Source organism: Talpa europaea, assembly GCF_964194135.1.
Source record: "Talpa europaea genome assembly, chromosome: 13".
Taxonomy (NCBI): domain Eukaryota; kingdom Metazoa; phylum Chordata; class Mammalia; order Eulipotyphla; family Talpidae; genus Talpa; species Talpa europaea.
This window is the reverse complement of record NC_140080.1, coordinates 75,894,017-75,921,664: the sequence shown is the minus strand read 5'-3', so window position 1 is coordinate 75,921,664 and position 27,648 is coordinate 75,894,017. Positions and strand designations below refer to the sequence as shown.

At 41.3% G+C, this 27,648-nt stretch overlaps 1 protein-coding gene across 1 annotated transcript in view; it reads right to left on the bottom strand.

Moving 5' to 3' along the window:
- Positions 1-496: 496 nt before the first annotated feature.
- Positions 497-27,648, bottom strand: part of PIK3C3 (phosphatidylinositol 3-kinase catalytic subunit type 3) — a gene marked incomplete at both ends in the record, with an annotated part of 164,594 nt that continues 137,442 nt past the window's right edge. The window contains 2 exons of the mRNA XM_084252697.1: positions 497-679; positions 3,824-4,042. Coding sequence (XP_084108823.1) covers positions 497-679; positions 3,824-4,042 — 402 coding nt within the window. The remainder of the gene's footprint in view (positions 680-3,823; positions 4,043-27,648) is intronic.

The window sequence follows — 27,648 nt, the reverse complement described above, 5'->3', positions numbered from 1 at the left end:
GTTGCAATTAAACTGTCTGGGTTATTTATATGGGAGAGAGGAGCTGTTGTAGGTATCCTCCACCTACAGATACCAGGTTTATTTGTGTTCCAACCTATCACTCTGGTGCTCAGAGCAAGATGAAAAGTAAAACAGAAATAAACCACCCAGAACCATCAAAGGGGGGTGGCTTCCACCTCTAATGAGCGACCACAGCCAAGCAAATGATGCTTTCTGATAATGCACACATATTGCTGTAGCCATGGAAACACACTTAGCAACAAAGAAACCTTGACCTTTCCCCATCTGTTTTGAATCTTCACAATGACACATTAATTTCAACATATGAAAACAAAAAAAAGAAGGGCAGAAATGCTACATTTTCTATAATTCCCAGGCAGCACCTAGTGTGATGAGGCTAAAACTCTTAGATGATGAAGGAATGAGGCTGTTAGCTTTACACCAACACTCTGAGGTGGAACCCAGGTGACATTTTAGTGGCATTAAGCAAGATGACTCAGATATGTTCTGCTGTTTTCTTCGAGATTCCTGGAAAGGCTCCAAAATTGGGCCTGAGATGGACAGCTTCAAGAGCAAACATTAGCCAGTGTAAATATTCCCAAGAGACAATAATGGAGCTCTCCAAAATTTCATATGCTGAGAGCTGAAGCTTTCTTCCCATGCAGCTATTGTTAGCAGCCTAAGGCGAAAGACAATTGAGACAGATTCAGTCCAATTCTCTCCAATCCAATAAACATTTAAGGAGGTTGTCTCTGTTTTCATTGATAGATAAGAATTGGGTCTAGAAATATACAACATAGATTCTGTCCCTAAAATGCTACATTTTTGGTAAGTATGTATTAACTCACTTAAATCAATTACAAAAACTGTGAAAGGAAAGACAGATTTTGCAGAAGTAATGAGGCAAAGTCTCTGCATGTGGTATCACTTGAGACAAATCTGAAGATTTCAGAACATTTTTCAATACGTTAACTGTCATGTGAGTAGAGAGAAGAATCAAAGATATATTTAACTCTCTTCATAAAAAAACCAGTCGGAGAGTAAAGCTGATTTGAAGGAGTCATGGAGGGGATGTCAGGGGGGAAAGGATGGTGGGGTGGAACAGTAACACATAAAGAGCTGGAATCCTATATTTCTGAAGCATTTATGTATATTGGTTTACATGTATGCAAACTGATGTTACCTTAATAAAAAAAGTTTTTAAAAAAGAGTAAGGTTGAGGGGCGGGAGGGGAGGGATTGGGGTCAAAATAAGGGGGTTGCAATTGTATGGGGAATATAAAAATAAAATTTATTATAAAAAATAGTAAGGTTGCAAATTTATATTAAAAACTAGTAAAATCTATTAGAGATTATTTTTCCTACCCAATAAAAATCATTTAACATATACAAATCTCACACAATGTAACATCCAAATTAAAAGAATCTGAACCCTAAATACTGGATGGTGTCACTTATACATGGACTATAGAGAAACAAAATAAAGGGTTGGACAAAGACAAACATTAAAACCAACCTTGAGGGGCCTCCCCGGTGGTGCAGTGGGTTGAGCACAGCACTGTGAAGCTGTCCGCAGCCTCTGCAGTGCAAGTTCGATTCTCGGTCAGCCAGGGAGATACCCACATAGCGCAGCAGACCTCTCCTGTCTCGGCTGCACTCCCCTCTGCAGTGTATTTCAGTCAGTCTGCCTGTTCTGTTCCCCACTCTGTCTCTGATGAATCCTCTCACCCTCCACAGGCCTTTGGCCTATACCCCAGTTCATTTATAAATGAATAGATCTTTAAAAAAAAAAAAAAAAAAAACCTTGAAAGCTGACCATAGAACTGAGGCATCCAGAGGAGGAGGGGGGCGGGAGGAAGGGATGAGGAGTGGGGGGAAAACAATCAACTCTGGTGGAGAAATGTTGGGTGCTTTAGTGGTGGGAGAGCTCTGGTGGCCATACCTGAGAGGAGAAATCCTCCACTGCAAAATACTAACAAGGATGTAAAACAACAGTACATCATTTAAAAAAAGAAAAAAAGAATCTGAGCCTTAATAAAAGAATAAATATTTTTGAAATTACCATCACCATTGTTTTGATCCTACTTCCTTCTCCCCTCCACCGCCCCATAGTTTGTCTCTGGTTTATAGTTGCCTGTTGATTTTGATTTTTACTTTATTATAATTAGTCTTTCTCCTGATCTCTTATTTGGGTTTTCTAAATCCCTGCTATGAGTCAGACCATCAGTATTTTTCTTTTTCTTTCTGGCTTATTTCGCTGAGCATGATCCCTTCCAGCTCTATCCATGTTGCTGCAAATGATATGAGTTTATCTTTTTTGATTGCTGAATAATATTCCATTGTGTATATGTACTATATCTTCAAAGAATAAATATTAAACCAATTGAAATTACCTTTGTCCAATGTATGAGATGACCCTTGGGCGGATTTGTTATAAAATGTTCTAAAATGGCATGGGAAGATCATGCAGTTTTGGACAATCTTCTTTAATGAAGGTGGGATATAAGTAGAGAACAACATCATCATGAGTGAGTCACTATTCAAACCTCTGCTCCCATGGATTATTTTTTTAAAGATTTATTTATTTATGCATACAAGAACTGGGATACAGGCTAGAGATATGGTGGGGTGGGGGGTGAGAGGATTCACCAGAGACAGAGGGGAGGAACAGAACAGGCAGATCTACTGAAATACACTGCTGAGGAGAATAGTGGGCGAGACAGGAGAGGTCTGCTGTGCCATGTGGGTCAGCTCCCTGGCCAGGGATCTATCGCTTTATAGCAGGGAAACTTAACGCCTTGCACCATGAGGGAAGTCACCCCCCTACACTGCTCCAGTGGATTATTAGGGGAAATGAGACTCTCAGCTATAAAGTGGAGAAGAAAAATAGAATTCAGTTTCAATCTGTGAAATACAGGATTGAGCAGATAATCTTTACAGACTAAAAATTTATAGAGAATCTATTTTTTTTTTCATTTGCTAAAGATCTTTGTGGGTAGGTTACAAATAGAGTAATAGTGGGACCAGAAATCACTTTTGAGAATTACTGACCCCATTGGGGGGGGGGGTTTGGAAATAAATCAAGTACTACGTAAAAAAGGAATTTGATTGAGTGCTGTTCCCTTTAGAGAAATACAAAATGTTCAACAATTGCTATTTTTAATTAAAAGCTAGCTAATATATTCAACATAACTAATATGTATTGAGGATATATAGCTGTCTATACAAGTCAGAATGGAAGAAAGGACTGAAAAGGTGGACAGACTGAGTGTAGAGAGGAGAAGCATGAACAAATTACCAGACAGGAATCAGAGACAAGGATCTGGAACAGGCTGGGAGGAACAGGGCCAGGAGGCAGTGGAGACCTAGAAGCGGAAAAGTCACAAACAAGAAGGAGTAACAGGTAGAAGCAGGGATTTAAAGAGACAAGGTTAAAAGAGCAAATTGGGAAGGTAATAGGCAAAGATAAAATGAGTTAGAACTGGAAGTGAAGTGCAGTGGAAATTTCCATTCCCTTATTATTCACACTGCTCTGTGGATTTCTTTGTCATGCAATTAAGGCAGTGATCAGCTGACTGACCATTAGCCAAAGTTCTTCAGTCACTTTACTTCTTAAACACAGAAGGGAGCAATTGTACATTGTTCGATAAGAGAATGTCAGGCTGCCTGAGTGAAACAAGCTGGAGTCTAAATCTGGAGCGTGAGGGGCTTCTGTGCCAGGGGAGCCTGGCTGCAGAGAAGGGGTGGCGCTCGCTGCACGCCCAGCATGGCCTGACCACGTCCCAAGGCCCCTGGCATCTTCCCGAGCAGCAATAGTCACGTGCCTCATATATTGCAAGGATGTGATCAAGCTCAAGTCGAATGACAGATGAGAGCAGGTTGCCCGGCTGGAGGCTCTGCCGGGGTCTAGCTGCTTCTAGAAGGCACAGGTGCAGAGCCACGCCCTCCAGGCACAGGATGGACAAGACTCCTCCAGCCCCTTCTGCTTTTCTGACTAAACCTTCTTCATGTATCCTCAGTTCCAAACACAGCTGACTCCGCTGCTAAGAGGTTAACACAAGTTACAGCGCTGCTACTTGGAAGTTTTTGGCTTTTAATTTCTGTTTAATGGCGTATTGGCCAGGGCACTATCACATCGTCTTACTTAACAGCCTTTCCTGGACAATAAACTGTGCTTGGCACCCACCTCGGCCCACAAACCCTACAATTAAGCGATCGTTTGTCCTCTCCAGTTTGACAGGACCAGGAGTCTGAGGCGGGCTGGGAGGAGCCCGGATTTATTAAAGTAATAAATAATCTGGAAGCCCCCACCCAAGCGCTGCCTCCCCTTCTTATTTACTTCCTTTCTGAGGCTTCAGCGATGGGTAGATGGGGAGATGGGGGACTTAATTGCTTGGAAAGAAAGTTGTCTAAGAACTCATAGCACTCTCATCCCAGAAACAATAAAATAAAACTGGGAGGCTCTAGGGCTACAGCTTAATAAGGGCTGCTGCTGGCTGGGTTTGTCTCCTTGTCAAGCGCTCGCTCACTCTGTGTTTCTGGAAGAGCAACACTCATGCCCACACATTACACACCCAGCCAGGCAGAGCCATCCACATGGCCAAGCCGCGGTCCTCAAGATGAGGTTCTTACTCACCTGCCACTTGTCCCATCTCCTTTGATTTTGCTTTTAACGATAACTATTTTTTTAATCATTGTCAGATACTATCTTGGGTGTAGAAATCCCTGGATGTTACTATGTACTTCAGTGTTTTTAACTATCTCTTTTTTTCTCTGCTATTCTATCTCACTTTATCAGCAGTTTCTAAATTATCAGACAAAATGCATTTGCATTTGCATGATTCAGGAACAACGACTTAGCCAAAACTCATCTTTGCAGATGTATCCAAAACATTTATTATGTAAAAGCATGCTCACAAATGTATTTCTGGACTTTCCCAGCCCTCAATCCAGAAAATAATGATTCTCTATGAAGGATCAATTTTTAGGGATTAGTTACTCTTCTTCCTAGTTCCCTTGTTTAAATTAAGCTTGGGAAATTCACATGATATAATATTAACCATTTTAAAGTGGAAAATTCGGGCCTTGCTGGTGGCGCAAGGGGTTAAGCACCATACTATGAAGCAATCTGAAGTCTCTGCAGCATGAGTTCCATCCCCTGCTGGCCAGGGAGCAACCCACATGGTGCAGCAGACCTCTCCTGTCTCTCCCGCTGCTCCCCTCAGCAGAGTGTTTCAGTCAGTCTGTCTGTTCTGTTCCCCACTCTGTCTCTGGTGAATCCTCTCAGCCCCCACATCTGGCCTGTACCCCAGCTCTTGTATGCATAAATAAATAAATATTTTTAAAAAAGTGGAAAATTCAGAGGCATGTGATACATTTACAATGTTATACAATCATCACATCTATCTAGTTTCAAAATATTTTCCTCACCCTCAAATAAAACTCCATACCCATTAAGTAATTATTTCTCATTCCCTCTGTCTCCAGCCTCTGTCAGTCACTGATCTGCTTTCTGCCTCTATTAACCAATTCTGTATATTTCATATAAATGCAATCATATATAAATGCGACTTTTTATCTGGCCTCTTTTACTCAGATTAGTGTGATGTGTATTCAGTGTTTGTTGGTATGTATCAGTGTTTTATTATTTTTATAGCTGAATAACATTCCAGCTGTATCACAGTTTATCCATCCATCTACTGGCATTCATCAATGAGTTATTTCTGATTTTTGACTCTTGTCAAAAGTGCTGCTATGAACATTTGTGAACAGTGTTTATTTGAACACCTGTTTTCTATTCTTTGGAGTATATACCTAGGAATGAAATTGCAGGATCATCTGATAATTTTATGTTTAACTTTCTAAGGAACTAACAAACCATTTTCCACAGCAGCTAACCTATTTTGCATTCCTGCCAGATGTCTGTGGGTTCCAATTTCTCCAATTTTATTTTACTCACATGTCTCACAAATATGTTTATGTACTTTTCAATCTCCTCGTCTAGAAAGTAGTAATAATTGCAGGCTCACTCTTAGGAGCCAGTCATTCTGTTTTATCCAAGTTGAGCTTGTTCCCAGAAACACCTAGTGGTGATGTGCAGTTATTGCAGTTCATGGCTTTTTCCAGAAGCTAAAAATTTCCATTAAAATGTAGGCAAACTTGATGTAAAGAAATTAGACTTTGGGGGGCCTCCCATGTGGCACAAAGGGTTCAGTCTCAGCACTATGAAGTTATTGCAGCCACTGCAGCACAAGTTCGCTCCCCAGCCAGGGAGCTAATCCACATGATGCAGCAGACGTCTCCTGTCTCACCAGCTGCTCCCCTCAGCAGTGTATTTCAGTAGATCTGCCTGTTCTGTTCCCTGCTCTGTCACCACCCCCCACACCTCTGGCCTGTACCCCAGTTCTTGCATGCATACATAAATAAATCTTTTAAAAAATAGATTTTTTATAATGTCAAAGTTCTCAAAAATATATTTTTATATATACAAGTTCCTTAAAATATCCACTTAACTATTCCAACCTTGATTGTCGAGCGGTCCCTCAGGACCATCACCAATTAGTAGGTCCTCTGCTGTGTTACTATCAGAGGAGATGCTCCAACAAAACAAAGGCTTAAGCCAAATAAGAGGAAAATATGAAATCTAGGGAATAATCCAGGGAAAATTAAAGACGTTTTCAAAAATGACAGCAAAAGAAGTCCCAGGGTGACCACTGAGCTCAAGGTCTAGAGAACAAAGCCAGTGAGAAACAGAAAACAGAAAATAGAAGTCTCCAGGACAGATGATGCCAGAAAAAGTTAAAACTGGTAGTTTACCTCTTATAATTGACTTTATAGAAAACTGTATTGGAGTTTTTGGAATGAGAGGGAAACAATTTAGTATAAAGGAAACAAAGCAGACCAATAATCAAGGTAATTACTAACTTAATCACTTTAACAAGATAAAAAGTAAAGGCACAGAGTACACTGTAGGCAGAAGAATACAAATATAACCACTATTTCAACCAAATATCATAACAGAAAATTATATCAAAAGAATGGAGAGAGGAAACAAAGGAATTGGCTGTATAAGAGAGGTAAATTGCCAAGTGCTACAAAATGAAACAATAGATTACAATAATTATTATATCCAATTAGATAATTATATATTGATATGTATAATTTGATAAATCTGTTATCTATTAGATACATCTAAAATTAGTAAGACAACTTCTAAAATTGATGGCTCAACAGATAGTAACATACATGGATGTTTCAGTTACCAAAACAATAACCATCATTTTATTATCAAATATGGACTTGATTCTGCCAGTTAGCTGGGGCCTTGGCTGAGATTGTTGGCTGGAACACCCATAATATAGAATATGAATTTCTTTATAATGTGGCAGCATCAGACTTTTTACTTGGTAGCTAAGGGCTCCAAATCTCCCAGGAGGTTTTGGGAAGTCGACTCATTTTATATGACCTGGTCCCATAAATTACATATGGACAGCAGAATCACATCCCATTCTGACTGAAAGAGGGGAAACAGTACTCTCAATGGGAGAAGTGTTGATGTCACACTAAAATATTATGTGAGTTGGAGATCTCACGAGGCCATTATGAAAGAATGTACTTTGTCATACATATTAACTAAAAATCGCTAAAGTCCAGAAGGAAAAACTGAGTCTCAACAATTTGCTTCTGATCAGGGAAATTGGGAGCAGATGAAATGACTGTACTTCATAAATGGTTGTCTACATTAATTTAATGAATGAAATTTAAATTGTTAAAAAAAATTAAGAAACTGATACTCCTCTCAGAACGGGTACATGAAACTCGGGAGTACCATGGAATAGTTTCTGTCAGAGCCATCAGAGGTCTGCGTGTCCCTGAGCACTGTGAATAGGCCTCCTGGCTCAAACATGTCAGTCCAAAAAAGGGAACATTAATTGTTCTTCACTGACTTGTGTGTCCCCCACAAACATTACCTGAGTTCCTAGTATATGAATTACCTGGAATCAGATATATAGAAAATCAATGATTTAGTCCCATGGCAGATAAGTCTAGTTATAAGAACTCTCTTTTTTTAGAGATTTATTTATTTATACATGCAAGAGCTGGGGTACAGGCCAAGGTGAGGGGGTGAGAGGTTCACCAGAGACAGAGTGGAGAGCAGAACAGGCAGACTGACTGAAATACACTGCTGAGGGGAGCAGCAGGCAACACAGGAGAGGTCTGCTGTGCCATGTGGGTATCTCCCTGGATGGGGATCAACCTCATACTGTAGTGGCTGTGATAGCTTCATAGTGCTGAGATTTAACCCCTTGCACAACCAGGGAAGCCCTAGTTATAAGAATTCTAACAAACTACCTTAAGAATTTTGGTTTGGGGGAGACTGCCAAAGGAAATAGGAAAACCTTTGAATCCTTACACCAGAGGAAACATAAACTGATATGAACAGATAATTTCATATAGACTGGTTCAGCCCCTATAGAAAACAGTATGGCGATTTCTCAAAATATTAAAAATAGATCTATCATATGATCCAGCAATTCAACTCCTAACTATCTACCTAAAGAAAGCAAAAACACTAATTTGAAGCAATTATGCACAACTATTGCAGCACGATTTACAATAGCCAAGTTAGAGAAACAACCTAAAATATCAAGGGGTGAAGAGTGGATTAGGACAATATGGAATATACACACAATAGAATACCACACATCTATCTGTCTGTCTGTTTATCTATCAATCTATCTTTTCTTACCATTGGCAACAACACGGATAGAACTGGAGAGACTAGTGCTAAGTGAAATAAGTCTGAAGGATACAGACAAATACTGTATAGTTTCACTTATGTGTGGAATGCAGAGAAACAAAACAAATGGTCAGACAAAATTTAACTAATAGCAAATCCTATAGATCTGGTTTTGAGACTGCCAGAGGGGCTGTGGGGTGGAGGAGAGAAACTGTGGTGGGAGCATACTGGGGGGAGGGCTAAGGGTGCCTAGATGGTGGGTATGGTGTGGTGACAGGCATCTGTGGGGGTGTGGCCCTATGCCTATGAATCACACACAATGCTGTAAACCAATGTAAGCCAAAAAAAAAAAAAAAAGCCATAAAAAATTGGCATTCTGCAATAAAAAGATGAATGGTAAGAAACCATGCCAGTAATTTGAATTTTACTTAAACATTATTTATTTGCTGTTTCCTTTCCACATCATTTGCTCTGATGGCATTATATCCAATCAGGGTAAACGTTGAGTGTGGTGGCTGCAGTGGATTTAAGCAAGTTCTGAAGCCTCCCCTGCTCAAACATCAGAGAACTGGAATCAGAGCCAGTTTAATTAATGAGCTTTCTCATCTTCTGCCAATGTTTTTAAAAATCTATCAAACAGAGACACCTTATTAGAATCTGCAATTCTTTGGGAATGTTTGCTTTCATCCTTGCTCCACCAACTCCAGCAATAGCTGATGAGAATTATAAAGCATCACTGTATTCCAAGACCTGCCAACTCTAGAGATGTCATGTAGGAGAGGTGGGCCCAGGTGCTCCAGCTGTACCCAAAGATCTAGAAATGCCCCACGCCCACACGTGTTTATGAGGAACCACCCGAAACCATTATTTCTGAGTCAAGGTCATATATTACTTGGACTGCACTAAGGGGTTGATCCTGGAAGGAAATCATGAAATGTTGCAATGGAGAAGAGGTTTTCTTCTTTCTTACATAAACCTTGTTCTTTTTTAAAAATTTATTTTATTTATATGTATTTTAAATCATTCCTCATTTTTGTGCAATGTATGCTTTCTCCTCTCATTTGTCACCCCTGTTTTGATCTCTCTTCCTACCTCCTCCCTTGCAGAATGTCTCTGATTTATAGTTGCCTGTTAATTTTGGTTTTTTATTTATTATAATTTTTTTTTCCTGATCCCTTATATATGTTGGGAAAGGATCCCTTCCCCCTATATTTCTCCTTTGGCTACATAAGCCTTGTTCTTAATTTATGTTTCAGAGTAGGAGAGTGATATCCACATCTTGATTTCTACATCAAAATGTGGAGCTACATTTTTCAGAATTGTAAGTAAGATAGTTTCTTGTATTCTTAGAAATTATACCAGAGCTACTGTAACAGGATTTCTGGTTCAAGGATCAGAAAACAGGAGTTCATTTTCAAAAAAGGATTAGGAGTATGAAAATACAAACACTTTAAACCCAAATGAGACAGCTCTGCCACGTCATATAACACTGAGTAAGTCATTTGATTTCTATGAGCCTGACTTTTCTGAAATGTGCCATGGAGGGTAATACCTTCCTTGGTTCTACAGTAGCTGGCACTTTGACCTGCTTTGATCAATTCTTTCTGAAGCTCAGAGTCCTATCTCCACCAGTACAGTGAGAGATTTTTGGTCACTAAACATCTCTGTAACTTTAATGTTGATTGCATGCATGAAAGTAAAGTTAATCATTTCGAATGTTGGATGCATGGGCTTAGTGTATGAAGGAGGAAGAGAGTTTATCTTTATAAAGATTCCAGGATTAATTGGATTTGTTCTCGGAAAAGAAAGGTAAGATTTAGTGGAAGTAAGAGTTGGTTTGTTTCCATAGGCCCTTGGAGAACGCTAAGACCAGACATTGACAGTTAGTTGCTTTTGCTATAAAGTTAAGGGGGATGTCCTCTCAATATAGGCATTAATTATTAATTCTAGGATGGGACTAGGTGTGGAAGAAATAGATACTTTGGTTGCTTGCTTGCTGAAAAGTTCTTCTTAAAGATTATCATGAATACTTCAGAAGTCCCCTGGGTGTGGACTTCCTCCATGTCACACCTCTACTGCAAACAGCAATTTCTTTTTGCAATTTTACCCTTTTTAAACATGCTCTTGGGGCTATTGTTTTTAGCCAAGATGAAGCAAGAGGAACCCTATTACCTTCTCCTTGAAAGAATGTATAAACAATTTTCAGGAGATTGGAGCCCAAGCAATGGAGAAGAGTAATGCCTGAAGGACTGTCTCAGCTTCCATGTTCAGGAAGCAGCGCTGAGAGGTGGAGACCAGGTGGAGTTCTGTGGAGAAACTGAGCTTCAGAGACACCGTTAGAGGGAGGGTAAAAACAAGGCAAATAGAGACCACAGGACGGAGTGACAAAGAAGAGAAAGTTGTGCAGAGAAAAATTCTGAAGACTCTCATACTCAATACGTGAGGATTCATATGGGGAAAGTAGCTGAATCTGGAGAAAGAACCATCTGAGATTAGAGGGAAGACTGCCCAGCAGTCATGTGGGACTGGAAATAGTACTATTCTCATCTGCCAGACTGGAAAACAGGGTAATTCAGGAGGCAACATATAGATTTAGACGGGACTGGCTCCACGAGTCAGGGATGACTAGCATTAGACAAATTGCTGTTCTAGTTCTACCTAATCAATTGAAAAAGCCCTACCCCACAGGATCAAACTATTTCTACATAATGTAGCTGTGTGCTAAAACAGAGTTCAAAAATATTTATAAGAAAACAAAAATACCCAGCACCTTGAAAAAAAAAAATCAATGTCTGGTATCTGATCATAGAAGCCAGGTAATATCCCTCTAATGTGGAGTAAAATCAGCCAATTGAAGCTAACCCATAACTAACATCAATAATTAGCAAGGCTATTGAAATAGCTGACAGCAGAAGACCCTGGTATCACATAACACAAGCAACACAGGAAGAATTTGAAAACTAGAAAAAATTCAAGTATTTGAGCAATAGCACAGTCGTGACCTCCCTGGGTCTTTTTTCTGTCTTCCATGTTTCGCAGAGAGACAGCTAGAGGAAACCCACAACTCCGAAAAAGGCACAGGGTTCCAAGGAAAGCTTGTTCTCTATAGCCAAAGAGAAAATATCAGGCTAACAGAACAGAAAGGCTTTTTGACAGTTCTCACCCTACTCCAGCCCAACATCAGCGGAAAAATCTCCCACATTCCCTCCTCTACTGTGGTTTCAGTGAAGCTAAGCAGGTGGTTGGTCATTTGACCACACACAGTGGGAACAAGGGGTGGCCTCAGATTCCCCACATGATGGCGGTGGTGCAGTCACATGGCAACTGGTTTACAGGCCATGGCAGGAGCAGCAGCAAGGACGTAAAGTCGATGCTTCACTTTCTGGAGGGAGATGCCACAGGTCACACAAGAAGCCCAACACATCCCACTCATGTGCAATAAAGGAGTATGAATCAGCATTTCCTTCGTAGGGAACTAAACATTCACTCCCTAGCTGGACCTGCTCACTGTACCTAAACACAGAGGCTGCCTAGACAAAACAAACAATAAAGATTAAATAGGTTCCAGAGTCTTCCAACACCCAAAGTGCCCAGGATGCATGCAATTGAAAAACCACTCATCTCACCAACTTCTAGGAAAATCACAGAGTGAGAAAAGACAAAGGATAGACACCAACACTGAGATAAATTGGATGCTAGAATTTTTTGGTAAGGATTTTAAAGCAAACATCATAAAAGCTCTTCAACTAGCAATTATTATTTCTAGAATGCTGTCCAGTCTTGGCTCCCTTGGCCAATAAGGGGAAACAAAGTTTGAGAAGGAAAATATTTTTTTAAGATTCATTTATTTATGCATATAAGAGCTGGGGTACAGGCAAGAAGTGTGGGGGATGAGAGGATTCACCAGAGACAGAGTGGGGAACAGAACAGGTGGATTGAGTGAAATACAATGCTGAGGAGAGCAGCGGGCAAGTCAGGAGAGGTCTGCTGTGTCATGTGTGTAGCTCCCTGGCCAGGGATTGAACTTGTGCAGCAGTAGCTTTCATAGTGCTGATGCTTAACCCCTTATTCCACCAAGGAGGCTCCCAAGAAAGTAATCTGTCGACCAATTGAGGAGGGCAGCAGACTAGCATCTGAAAGCACTGTCCTGCTCTTTGGCAGAGGGCAGGGCTATTTATCCAGAGTTACAAGGGAGGGAGTGTGGTTGGGGGGCGGGGGGAGTGGGCAACGGTCAGCATGTCCATCCTTGCAAAACAGCAATACACATGTTACTTCCTAGTGATGCTTTTTTCCCTTGGAATGAAAGAAAACAAAGTTTACCTAGAGGGTAAATAAAGGGAATGGGAGAGCTTATCAAGTTAGGTCCTTCATCACTGTATTATTATGAACCCTCTTGAAACAACCACTAGAAAATCTCAGTGAAGAAAGAGAATATATAAAAAATAACCGAAACAGGTTGAAATGAGAAATACAAAAACCACAGTAAAAAAATTCTCATTACACAGGCTCAAAAATTGACTGCAGACGGGAAAGCGGGAATAAATTTGAAGATAGATCAATAGATATTATTCAATATGAACAACAAAGAGAAAAGAGATTGAAAAAACCATGAAACCATGAAGAGAGACTCGGGGATCTCTGGAACAGTAACAAAAATCTAACATTTGCATCATTAATGTTACAGAAGAAAAGATTGTGGGGGTGAAAAAACCTTTAAAGAAATAATGGCTGAAAATGTCCCCAAATTTAACAAAAGAGTAAGCCTGATGATTTGTGCACAGGGGTCTGATACATGGGAGGAATGTGTGGGGAAAAACACATAAAGTGAGTTAGGATTTCTAGCAAAAAAATAAGACCTATTTATCTTCTGGGGTGATGTCCATTTATCTTTGGGTTGGGGAGGTGGGTGAGCTTTAGGTGATGATGTCTGGGAGCAGCTGCCAGCCAGACAAAGTGATGTTATGGGAAAGAGGCTCTGAAGATAAGCAAAGTTCAAATACTGGAACACTCTCCACACCAACTGAGATCGGAAAAGACTGTATACAGTGGAGGGCAGCCTTGTCCCCAGGATTCCACAGGTCCTCCTGAGTGTCTACTCAACCTGTTTCCCTGGTGTGAAGGGCAGGAAACAAACCTTTTTTTTCTCTTCTCTAAAACTAAATGTTAAGTATCATCTTCCAGGCTGGCTGTTTCCCTAATGAGAATATGCAATTTTTGACTACTCCACAGGTTTCAATTGTCCTTCACCCTTACCAACTCAGGTTCTATTCACTATATTTTTTGTGTGCGTTCGTGTGTAGTATTCTAATATTATCTTCTGTTTACCTTACAGAATGATATGCTCTTTAAGATAGTGTTGAATGATACCTATTCCAAGCAAGAATGACTTCTCTATTTCTGATATCAATATATTTGGGAACTAAAAAAAAAAAAAAAAAACAAAGAAAAAATTCTAATAATACAACATCCGTGTAGAGAAACTCAGCTTCAGAAAAAAATCCGTGCCTATGAGAATCTGCAGTTATCAAATAGACTCATAGAACGTTCAAACTATGTGCAATTTTAGAAACAATCCAATCCAACATCTTTGTATTTACATATGAGGAAATTGATGCTTAGAAGGAAACTGTCTCCCCCTGTCTAGAAACAGAGCCTGCCTTAAAATCCAGAGGATTCTTATAGTTGTAGAGGCCATAGAGGACAGAGAAGAGTCAAGTTTTTCTTTTTAGCAGGAGATAACTTTAACATAGGCTTTACAAGCTAAATGAAAGAGATTTAAAGATCTACTTTCTTATTGTAGCACAGGTGGGGGGGAATATTTACAAAAAGACATGTATCCAAAATATACAAAGAACTCTTAAAGCTCAACTGCAAATAACAAAAACAAAACAATCCAAATAAAAATGGGTAAAAGATCTGTACATATACCTCACCAAAGAAGATGGCAGATAGCAAACAAATATAAAAGATGCCCAACTGCAAATTAAAACAATGAGCTACAGGGGCCTGCCTGGTGGCACAAGGGTTAACATGCACCTATGAAGTTATCCGCAGCCACTGCAGCATGAGTTTGATTCCCGGCCAGCAGGGAGCACCCACAAGGCACAGCAGACCTCTCCTGTCTCGCCTGCTACTCCCCTCAGCAGTGTACTTTGGTCAATCTGACTGTTCTCTTCCCCACTCTGTCTCTGGTGAATCTTCTCACCTCCCCCCACCCCCACGCCTCTGGCCTGTACCCCAGCTCTTGTATGCATAAATACTTAAATCTTTAAAAATATAATTAAAAAACTAAAACAATGAGCTACAACTACACCTCTATTAGAAGAGTTAAAATATGAAATACTGGGGTCTCCCTCGTGGCGCACCGGGTTAAGACTCAATCTGTGAGTCTGCCCGCAGCCACTGCAGCATGAGTTGATCTACGGCTGGCCAGGGAGCAGACCACATGGCTCAGCAGACCTCTCCTGGCTTGCCAGCTGCACCCCTCAGTAGTGTGCTTTGGTCAGTCTGCCTGTTCTGTTCCCCACTCTGCCTCTGGTGAATCCTCTCACTCCACTCCCCCCCCCCACACACACACCTCTGGCCTGTGCCCCAGCTCTTGTATGCAGAGATGAATAAATCTTTTTAAAAAAAATGAAATACTGACAAAACCAAATGCTGCTAAGGACGTGGAGCATCAGGAACTCTCCTTAATTACTGGTGGGAGTGCAAAGTGGTACTGTCACTTTGGAAGACAATTTAGCAATTTCTTAGAAAGTAAAATATACCTTTACCATAAGATCCAGCAACCATCCTCCTAAGCATTTAGCAAGAGTCAAAAACTTATATTCACCTAAAAAAGTACACAGAGGGTTGCTGTAGCTTTCTTCATAGTTGTCAAAAATTGGAAGCCACCAAGATATCATTCACTGGTGAATGAATAAACAAACTATGGTACATCCATGCAACTGAATATTATTCAGTGATTTTTTAATAAAATGAGCTGTCACAAAAAGACATGGAGGAATATTAAATGCATGTTATTAAAATTTAGTTTGAAAATTTTAATTACTCTTCCAATACAATTATATGACATTCTGGAAAAGACAAAATATAAACAAACAACCAAAAAAAGTGGTGGTTGCCAGGATTTGGGGCAGAGGCAAAAAGGAATGAATAGTTGTAGCACAGGGAAGCTTTAGGGCAATGAAACTACATCGTATGAATCTAAAATGGTGTTCTGCGCCTCCCTGGTTATGCAAGGGGTTAAGGCGCAAACTGTGAAGCTATCCACAGCCTCTGCAGCATGAATTCAATCCCCCCGAAGGCCAGGAAGCAACACACATGGTGCAGCAGACCTCTCCTGACTCGCCCGCTGCTCCCCTCAGCAGTGTACTTCAGTTAGTCTGCCTGTTCTGTTCCCCACTCTGTCTCTGGTGGATCCTCTCACCCCACACACCTGTGCCTGTACCCCAGCTCTTGTATGCATAAATAAATAAATCTTTAAAAGAAATTAAAAAAAAATAAAATGGTGACCCTGACACTAGATTTGTGAAAACCTTTAGAACTGTTCAAAACAAAGCGCAAGCCCCAATTAAACTATGAACATAGTTAAAACCATGTGTGTCAATATTACTTCCTTAATAGCAATAAATATAGCACACAGTGCAAGATGTTAACAATAGGGGAAAATGAGGTGAAGCGGGGATGTGGAGATTCTCTGTACTTTCTGCACAATTTTTCTGTAAACCTAAAACTGTTTTAAAAAATAGCCATTTAGGGCCTCCCTTGGTGGTGCAGCGATTGAGCATTGGGCTGCGAAGCTGTCACGCAGCCTCTGCAGCGCTGGTTCCATCCCTGGCCCCTGGCCCCACTCACCTCTCCTGCTGTGCCCGCAGCTCCTCTCAGCAGTGTATTTCATCAGTCTGCCTGTTCTGTTCCCTGCTCTGGCTCTGGTGAATTCTCTCACCCTCCCGTGCTTCTGACTGTACCCAGTGCTTGTATAAATAAATAAAATGAATCTTTAAAAAATAAAAAAGCCATTTAGGTGCCTCCCTGGTGCACAAGGGGTTATTTCACAGCCACTGCAGCACAGCACAAGTTCGCTCCCTGCCTTAGCCAGGGATCTACCCACATGGTGCAGCAGACCTCTCCTGTCTCACCTGCTGTTTCCCTCAGCAGTGTATTTCAGTCAGTCTACCTGTTCTGCTCCCCACTCTGTTTCTGGTGAATCCTCTTAACCCCCACACACATCTGGCTTGTACCCCAGCTCTTGTATGCATAAATAAATAAATCTTAAAAAAATTAATATCCATTTGATAAGAAATATAAGGGAATTTTTTTAAGTGTCTACACTATAACCAGGACAGAGTATTTATCATGCAAACTATCAACAAAGAGATAAAAGCAGTGTAATACCAAGCCTATACCCAAGCACATGGCAAATATTTGTTTATATTTATAAATTTTACAGTTTGTATTTTTAAAAAGGCTATTTGGAATAGAAAGAGTATATTAACCAAACAGAAGAAGCAAGAATTACAAATGCTATTATACTGGTCCTTGGTCATGTGCAAATCAGAACAAGTGAGATTTCAACACAATTATTTCTCTTTGAGACTTATTCTGAGTTGTTACCAAACCTTAATTAAATGGAATGATTCTGCAGTATAATTTTAATTGCTTATTCTTATATTCTTGTTCTCTAAGTCCATATTTGTCTGGGATGCCAGATTTCTTTTCCTGATACCCATCTCAGTTCTAATGATGTAAATCAAAGTTTTTAAAAAATCGATTCAGTCTTCAGAAATGTATAAACACTGCCTTGAAAACACCTGTCCTGTATAAATCGCAGCTATTTTAGGGAGGCAGTGTTTGGATCTACATCTTGATACTAACCACACTAAATTATAGTTGAGTAGAGAGAGAAGTTAAGAAATACCCGAGAACATAAAATGAGGTTTTCTTCTTTTAGTTAATTAAGGGAAAAGAACTCTTTCCAACTCCTGTACTGAAAAAAAACAACTCTGAACAGCGGGCAGTGCGCCCCTGAGCCGCTAGCTTAGTGGACAGCGCCATCTAGTGGAGCGACATTGCTTCTCATTTAACCACCAAGGCGCTGGATGAATGTCGGCTACATTAACCCTCCATCAGCAAGCAGTCCCTGCATAAAATTGAGGATAAGAATGCCTATCTTTTCTGCTACGGGTGTAAAAGTATGAAGTATTGCAAAATCTTGGGGTCAATAGTATTAGTTCATAGCTTCACTTGAAAGAAGAAAGTTCATTTTTGTTCTACCAGAAGGCAGAATCCTCAAGATCCTATGAATGAATTTGCTGAAAACTAATTTTTTTTTTCTTTCTTTCTAGGACTGTGGCATATATTAACCTAATTAGTGCATCTGAAAAATATGAAGTGACTGATTAGAGGTCAATAACCTTTATGTTGCATGGGGACGGCACAAACCAATTATGCTGGGAAATGATCAGCCTCATTCTGATATAGGCACCGGTAGATCTCAGAGGAGGACTTGAAAAACCCAGTTCTCAGTGAGAAAACAGATAAACCCAGCCTTGGACTTCTACCCGGTAGGCACAAAGGTCAGGCCAGAGGTTTTCCACACTGATGTGCCCATCTGAGGCCTTTTCTTGGGGGGTGGGGGCTTTATCTCCTCCTCTCATTCATATTCAAGACCATGACAGGAAGGCTTGCAAAGATATGCAAAGTGTTTCTTAAATGCACACAATTGAAATATAAATGTTCCTCCCATGAGCTAGCAATTATTTTACCTAAGCATCCTTCCATATAACAGCGGCTTAATGGTGACTATAAAATATGAGAAAATTTTCTCTGAGTTTTTCTGCCACTTCCTGTTTCTTAGTTCCCCAGGCCATCTACACCTATTACTCCCATTTCCAAGTATTATTATTGCAAAAGGAAATGTCAAAGACACGCTTATCTTTCTTTTTTTAGGGAGACTGAAAAGACCCAGAAGACTTCTCAGCCCCACCCTTCTGCTTCTCACCCACATGACCCTGATTAGCCTGCCTGGACATCTCTGCTTCTTCATCTCTGGAACAAAGATGCTAACTCATGAAAAGCATCAGCATGCCTGGCACATAGTAAGTGCTCAATAACAAATATTTTAAATAGTTGGAGTGGAGGTAACCTTTAAAAATTTAAAGTCTGGGGCCTCCCTGATGGCGCAGCGGGGTGAGCACCATGCTGTGAAGCTGTCAGCAGCCTCTGCAGCAGGGGTTTGGTTCCTGGCCAGCTAGGGAAAAACCCACATGGCATGGCAGACCTCTCCTGCTTCGCCCGCTGGTCTCCTCAGCAGTGTCTTTGGTCCGTCTGCCTGTTCTGCTCCCTGCTCTCTCTGGTGAATTCTCTCACCCTCCTGCGCCTCTGACCTGTACCCCAGTTCTTAAATAAATAAATAATCTTTAAAAAAAGAAAGTGAGACACAGGGCAAGCTAGGGTTATTAGGCAGTTTTAGGGACAGTGCAAGAGGGGACCTCTGAAGAATTAAGGGAGGCTTCAGAGATAAGGACAACCAAGGGAATGTAACCAATTCCACTGGGAAAAACAAACATCCCAGGACCATTGATAACAAAATGGGAAAAACAAACATTTCAGAATGGTTCTGGTTTTCTTCAGGTGATAAAGATAAGGTGTGGAGATGCTCTCCCGGAAGACTAGGCCATAAAGATAAAGGTGTTACAAATGGGGAAAGACAAACCTGTTAGATAAGGAATGTGAAGATCTCCCACCCACTAGCAAATTAAGTGAGACAGCCGAGAACTGACCAATCACAAAGAGACTGGTGGAGCTTTAGAATAATCAGGGAAAGAAAGTATATATTCCCTGAGATATGGCTTCCTTGCCCCTCCCAGGCCTGGTTCCCTGGCCTGGGAGTCCCACTTTATTTCTGCTCTTTTTCTCCTCAATAAACTTTTTCTTTCTCTAAACAAACCTGCCTTTGCTCGCTTGCTTGCCTGAGCGTCTGCGAAGTTCCTGCTGTGGCTTCCTGAGACACCAACCCGTGGGGGGTCTAGCGGATGGGGCTCAGTGCTGCCCTGCAGCCTGGAATCTGTTCCTGGCTCGGAGACTAGGCCTGACAATTCCGGTATCAAAAGAAAAGTTCTTCAAAAAAAATTATATATATATATATATATATATATATATATAAAGTCTGGCCAGTGCACTGGTAAAGAGAGTGAGCTCAATCCAGAAAGTCTATCAGTGTTTCTAAAGGAGAGAAACTCCTCCCTAGTGGACAAGCGGTTAAGCATCAGCACTATGAAGCAATCTGCAGCCACTGCAGCCTGAGTTTGATCCCCAGCCAGAAAGGTGACCCACATGGCACAGCAGACCTGCTCCCCTTAGCAATGTGCTTCAGTACATCTGCCTGTTCTGTTCCCTACTCTGTCTATGGTGAAGCCTTGCACCCACAGCACCTCTGACCTATACCCCAATTCTTGTATGCATAAATAAGTAAGTCTTTTTAAAAAAATAAAGGAGGGAAATTCTGGAGAAGACTATGTGGATGAACTTTCAACTCTAAGTAATTTACTGACTTTTGTCAATGACTCTTTCAAAAATGAGGGGTGGACTTTTAGAGAATATAATTATATCAACGATGAAGGCATGTTTTTGTCCCAACTCTCTATGGGTCTTTCTTATTTCTACACATCTTGCAAACATAAGCACCTGTCTCTGTTCCAGACAATATTTTTAAGGATGTTTGTAAGACCAAGAGTCTTACATCTCTCCCTCGAGTCAAGGGCAGGTTTGTTTGCTGCCCAATACACAGGTGGACCCTGCCTTTTGATGGCACAATTTGCAAATTCTCAACTTCATAATGGTGCAAAAGTAATACACATTCAGTTAGAAACTGTAGTTTGTCATGACATGCTGTCTTGTGATGCTATGCCGTAAGCCACAGTTCCATAGCACACCATCACGAAGGTAAAAACCAATACTCTGCAGAGCACTGTGCATTTTAGATGTTGCCTTTTTGTTCCCGGGCAGAATGAGGGGCACCCCGAGACCCCCAAGCCTGCCTGCTCTAAGTGGGTTCTGCCATCCCCCACACAAAGACAACACACTCTTACTGTGTAAGGCCTTCACTAGAAAAGAACTGCAATACAATTAGTGATCCATAGAGAGAAGAGAAAGAATATAGTCAAAATAATTATCAATTAAATAGCCCAAGTTACCCACCCCTGATAGGTAAATGTCCAGCCAAACAGGGCTGGCCCAAAGCAGAGCCACTGAGGCCCAAAAGCTTGCCACAGTCTATGGCACCTTTTGGTGGGGAACCATAGGAAAGAGGAGGAAGGGGCCAGGCGAGGATGGAAGGAAAAGAGCAAAATCAAAATAAAATCATGGTAATGGCTGTAATTGTCAGCCTCCCCACCATGTCTCTAACCCATATCTCTTTTAAGTGTCTTTGTCCATGTCCACCAAGTTCCTGGTACAAATCCAAGGCTGAGAAGCAGGTGCAGCTTCTTCTTTACATTTCTCTCTTTATTCCACATGGTTCTTCCAAGTCTCTTTCCTTCAAGTAATCTTCTTCCTAAGTCCTCTATTACTTCCCGGCCCTGATCAGCTCCACCCTCCCATAGGTGGGGCAGGGAACCTGAAACCTCCCATTTCTTTGGGGATTACACTGTTACATTTTGTGTTTCTAAATTCCACCATGTCTAGAAAACACTCATCTGTATCCCAGCTATTTGAGGGTCTTTATAAGCTACATATAAAATAGGCTCTGTGTAAGATGATTTTACCCACTGGCAATGTAATGGCAGGCTAATGTAAGTGTTCTGAGCACAACTAAGCTCAACTGGGTTAAATTAGTTTATTAAGAGTATTAAATGCATTTTCAACTTACGATGTTTTCAGCTTACGACAGGAATCTTCCAGCTACAGGGAAATTGTCCCGTCTGGTTCTTCTGAGGCTGTGGATCAACAAATTAACAACAGACAGATTAGTGGGAGAGAAGGCCAAAAATATAATAACATACATATGGAGAATTTACATGGCTGTAATTTTGGAGCAAATCTGAGATATTTATCCTGCCTTCAAGAATCAGGAGTCTCAAGGAGGGGTGGAGAGACTTCACATGACAGACACGGAGGGGGTGACTGCATCTTTTTTACTCTGAGTCTTCTTAGATAGGTAGGAGACAGTCACTGATCAACCTTATACCTGGATGACACACCCAAACCACATTCTTCTTGGTCATACAAAGGGGGAGCAATGACTGCTTCTTCCATTAGGAAAAGGGCAAAAAACTGAGACAAAAACAAAGCTTTCTTAGCTTCTAGGACCTTCAATACTTTTTTTTTTTAAAGATTTATTTTTTTTATTTATACAAGAGCCAGGGTACAGGCCACATGCGCGGGAGGGTAAGAGGATTCACCAGAGACAGAATGGGGAACAGAACAGGCAGAAAGACCAAAATACACTGCTGAGGGGAGCAACGGGCGAGACAGGAGACGTCTGCTCTCCATGTGGGTTGCTCTGAGGCAGCAGGGATTGAACCAGCACCGCAGAGGCTGCAGACAGCTTCACAGCGCTGCACTCAACCGCCTGCACCACCAGGTAGGCCCCGGCCTTCACTGCTCTTAACCTAAAATAGTCTTCATTCTTTAAATATGATAAATAGGTTCATAGGATCTCAATTAACACTAATTGGAAGAGGCCTACTTGGCTCTTTGGGGGAAATCAATCACACAGTTTATCATAAATTGAGGAAGAGCTGTAATAAAAATAGTGACTTTTTTAAATGATTTATTTATTTATGCATACAAGAGCTTGGGTACAGGCCAGAGGTGCAGGGGATGAGAAGATTCACCAGAGACAGAGTGGGGAGCAGAACAGGCAGACTGAGTGAACTACACTGCTGAGGGGAGCAGCAGGCGAGACAGGAGAGGTCTCCTGTGCCATGTGGGTTGCTCTCTGGTCAAAGATCATACTAGTGCTGCAGTGGCTGGCGGTAGCTTGATAGCACTGTCTTTAACCCTGCACCACCAGAGAGGCCCAAAAATAGTGATGTTCTTGAGGCTAAGGTTGGAACGGAGTGCCTGTAGCCCATTACACAACACTGGGGTTCCTAAGTTTGGGCTACTCTCCTGTGAAGCAAACCACCATGAGTGCTGCTTCCACATGGGCTGTCCCATGGGGGTCCAGAACTTGCTGGCCAAGGAGAACCAACATGAACATGAAGCTCAGGCTGCTTGCTGTGCCTAAGCAATGAAGTCCTTTGTCTTAGATTCAATGGGCTCCTGTCTTTTGCCAATGTCAGTGAAAAGATGGCACGTCATCTTGTCGACTTTCTGGAGGGTAAAACGCTCAGACCCTTTATAGTGCTTAGCATCATTTCTTCACATCTGTTTTATTCTCCTCAAAATAAGCCCCCAGATGTGCATATTCTGCAGTCAAATGTGAGAACACAATGAAATGTGACTATCACCACTTAAAAGTCTGTTTGGAAAACCCAAACTTGACTGAATTAACTAGCTGTTTAATAACTGAAAAATTCTTGAATATGACCAGTTTTCTTTTTCTTAACCCCAAAGTCAATACATCTGTAAACACGTGCATGTGTACCCTGATTTCTTTCTTGAGCTTTGTTGGGCCTCCTTGCCCCACAGAAGAAAGGAGTGTGATGTGTTAGTAATCAGAATATTTTAATATAAACAGATAACTAGGATTATCAAGACTTGGTTATTCATTGTAAGATTGGTCTCCCACAAAAGGTTCAGGGAGGATTTTTTTCCAAGATGTCAGAGTGGGGAATAGAACAAGCAGATTGACTGAAGTACACTGTTGAGGGGAGCAGCGGGTGAGTCAGGAGAGGTCTGCTGTGCCATGTGGGTCAGTTCTCTGGCTGGCCAGGGATCAAACTCATGCTGCAGAGGCTGTGGATAACTTCATAGGTTGCCTCTTAACCCTTTGCACCCCCAGGGAGGCCCCCTAGATACAAGGGGGCATGTCTCAAATTCACAAAATTCTTCCCCTCTCATCATGTGATATCCTTTCTCTCTCCTTGATGTCCCATATTCCAAACTCCCTGTTTTTACCAATTACCTTAGAATTTATAGTCATATAAATTCTCCATATTCATGTTACTAAATTTGGTCTTTTTCTCATATTAATGTGCCTGAAGTTAATGTGTTTGTCCAACCTCAGAAGAAAACAAAGGGGTAGGGAAATTTCCCTCTAATCCTTGACATCACTGTAAATCAGTTATCTGCATGTCTCAAATTCACAAAATTCTTCAACATTTTTCCATTTTCAGAATGTAAAACTCTGGGACTCAGAGGGTTTAAATATATTGCAGAGGCCACATAGCTAGCAAATTGCAGAGTTCAGTTCAAAATTGAATTCTGAAAAAAGAGAAAAAAAAAAACCAAAGAACTGAATTCTACCTGACTCCAAGAAGGTTCTGCTCTACCATACTAGTCTTCTAGATGAGATAGATAAGTGGCTTATCCTTAAGAGTTTGAGTTAGCCTCTCTAACCACAATCTCTCCTCTTTCCCATTACCAGGACCTCCATCACCAGAGAAGAGAGCCACAGTGCTTTATCACTGGGGAAAAGCACTTCAAGTGAGATGAAATGAACCTCACATCTTGGAGCTGGAGCTCACAGTGGCTTTAAGTCTTCTCTGAATATCAACTTTATCACCAGTGAAATCTACATAATAAAATATGTCCTTTTTATTGTGCAGGGCTTCTGTGTTTTAGAAAAACAGAATAAGATAATACATGCAAACAGTTTTTCAACCAGGTTTGCTTTTGTTGTGAAGTAATTGACGAACTCTCCTTATTTTAATCTTTGATACTTTAGTCTTCATGAATGTGCAGTTAAAATGCAATAGAAGGGAGGTTGCATTTTTAAATGGTAACTGGTGGACAGAAGAGCCCAGAATAAGTCTTTACCCACTACACTAGGAAACACAGGTCTACAGATGGTTGGGAAAAAAGAGAAGGGGTGTGAGGCCTCCTATTTCACTAATTTGCCTATATATACAGCATTGACCCCCAAAAGGTCAAACCTCCCAAGTGCTAGAGGAACCTAGGACAGGCTTTTCATCTTCATTTCAAATATTAATTTATTTTCCAAATAGAAGCTAGAACACTAAATCAACTAAGAGCAACCATCTGATAAGAAATATGCAAATATCTTTATAAATATACAGTACCATCTATAATGTTGACAGGTCAGATAAAGACACCAAGTTTTTAGTTAAAATTTTAAATTCTAAATGTAGGATGCAAATGCAGAGATTTTTACACATACACACTCACACATAAATGCAACCAATTTCATTTTCAGATCCACAGATGGTTACAAATTGTATATATTACTCAGACTCCCCAATCCCAACCCACCTTAAAACCAAAAGATTATCAGAACTGGGGCCTCCCTAGTGGCACAAGGGGTTGAGGGCAGCACTGTGAAACTATCCACAGCCTCTGCAGCATGAGTTCGATCCCTGGCCAGCCTCACATGGTGCCTCAGACCTCTTCTGTCTCTCCTGCTATTCCCCTCAGCAGTGTATTTCAGTCCATCTGCCTGTTCTGCTCCCCACTCTGTCTCTGGTGAATCCTTTCCCCCCCTGCACCTCTGGCCTACATTTATGCATACAGTTCTTGTATGCATATATAAATAAATAAATCTTTTTAAAAAATTTAAATTAAAAAAAAATATTATCAGAATTGACAATAAGTACCCTGGAAAGGCAATGAGGGCAGAAATCATCTCTGGATTTGTTGAACCAAAAAACCTCTTAATGATATAACTACAATGAAATAAACCCAGAATAAGTCTTATGATATAATGATATAACTACAATGAAATAAACCCAGGGGAACAGTGCAAGTCAGAGCCCAAGCTGTAGGACCCACCTTGGGGTTTGCTCTGCTCTCCAAACCCAGGTGCCATCTACTACTCCTTTCTGTCTCCTTAATAAATAATTGGGGGCCTCCCTGGTGGTGCAAGGGGTTAAGCACTGCACTATGAAGAAATCCTCAGCCTCTGCAGCCCGATTTCAATCCCTGGCCAGCCACAGAGCAACCCACATGGTACAGCAGACCTCTCCTGTGCCACCCACTGCTGCCCTCAGCAGTGTATTTCAGTCCATCTCCCTGTTTTGTTCCCCATTCTGCCTCTGGTGAATTCTCTCACCCCCCGCATCTCTGGCCTGTACCCCAGGTCTTGTATGCATAAAGAAAAATAAATCTTTAAAAAAATGAATAATTGAGATGGAGTGCCCCCAAAGGCAGCAGGTGGTCCCACGGGAAGGCAGGATGACCATAGAGGTGGCAATGGGAAGGATCTGACACCTGACTGCTGGGCAGCCCTCACTTGGCACAAGTTGGCCCTGAGCTGGGTGTCCCTGGCAGGGGATGGATGTTCCCCTCAGAAGGGGTCTGTGGAGAGAGGTCCCACCTTGCAGTTCTTTTGTTCTTGTGTGTCTGTGGACACTGACATCCGCCCCCCTCCTCCTTTCCTTCCTTCTCTGCCCTGGACTTTGCTTCTCTACATAATTCTATAAGGCCAAGAGAAAGTCAGAATAAAAAGAAAGAATAATTAGGGTCAAAAGACCAGAGGACCTATCTCTGATCTGTCCTGTGTAGCTGATGAGGCCTTGGGCTCCAGAGTATCTGACAAGACATCCATGGAATCAATGTGGTTAAATTAAAACCTGCAGAACATCCATGTTTACAAGCTGCTGTGGGGCAGAAGGAGACAGCCAGCAGCTCTGAAAAGCATGTGAAGGCTGAGCTGGGTGCCAGGCCACCTGACACTGGACCCAAGAAGGAGAGGACTCAGGCTCACAAAAAAGAACAATCAAAGCAGGTGAGCTTGATACAGTGCCTGTTAGTTCAAGTTGAAGGGGTCTTTTCTGTTCATGAAGGATATGATAATTATAGAATTTATTATTATTATAGAAAACACAGTACTCCTAAAACATGGTAGGATGCTCCGTGTATGAGTGAACACACACAGGAAGGTCAGTGAGTGGTCAACAGTCAGTTACTGCTTTTTTCCTCACTGCCAGGTATTAGCTGTGTTGGGTGAATAAAATAACAGGCTCAAAGTGAAGTCACTTGTTCTGAGTCCCAGGCGCTATGAAATGCCTTAATGCCTACTTGATAACAGGTTTAACCTCTCCCAGGAATGGAACCTTCCACCAGTCAATATGGAATTACCCACTCAGCACTGCTGCCCTAATCTGCCTGACAGACCCACCTTCTCTAAAGGAAGTTGACTTAGCCACAACAATGCACTCAACTTCTTGTCTCTTCTGTCTTTTATTTTGTATCACTCTTTGGAGCTCCTATCTCATTGCTAGGTGGAATGCTGCCCTATTCAGGAATTGTTTACAATGCCCACAAGATCTTTAAAATCTTATCAAATTATAAAAACTTACAAAATTACTCAGTTGGAGTTTGTTTCTGACAAGTTGGGTATGCCGATTTGGAACCTTTCAGCAGCCTAAGAACATAGGACAGAGTTGTAATCATTGCCTAAAATGGATGGTAACAGCTGACAGGTATTTTGCCTCCCCAGGAGCTAATTTGTTGGCATTTTAATTTCTAGTAGGCTTCAGAGTCTATTTGAAAATGTATTTTATTATTTTTTAATAAGATTTATTTATTTATGCATACAAGATCTGGGGTACAAGCCAGAGGTGCGGGTGGTGAAAGAAATCACCAGAGACAGAGTGAGGAACAGAACAGACAGAATGACTGAAATACACTGCTGAGGGGAGCAGCAGGCAAGACAGGAGAGGTCTGCTGCACCATGTGGGTAGCTCCCTGGCCAGCCTGGGATCAAATTCATGCTGCAGAGGCTGTGGATAGCTTCATAGTGCTATGCTTAACCCCTTCCCCTTGCACCACCACGGAGCCCCT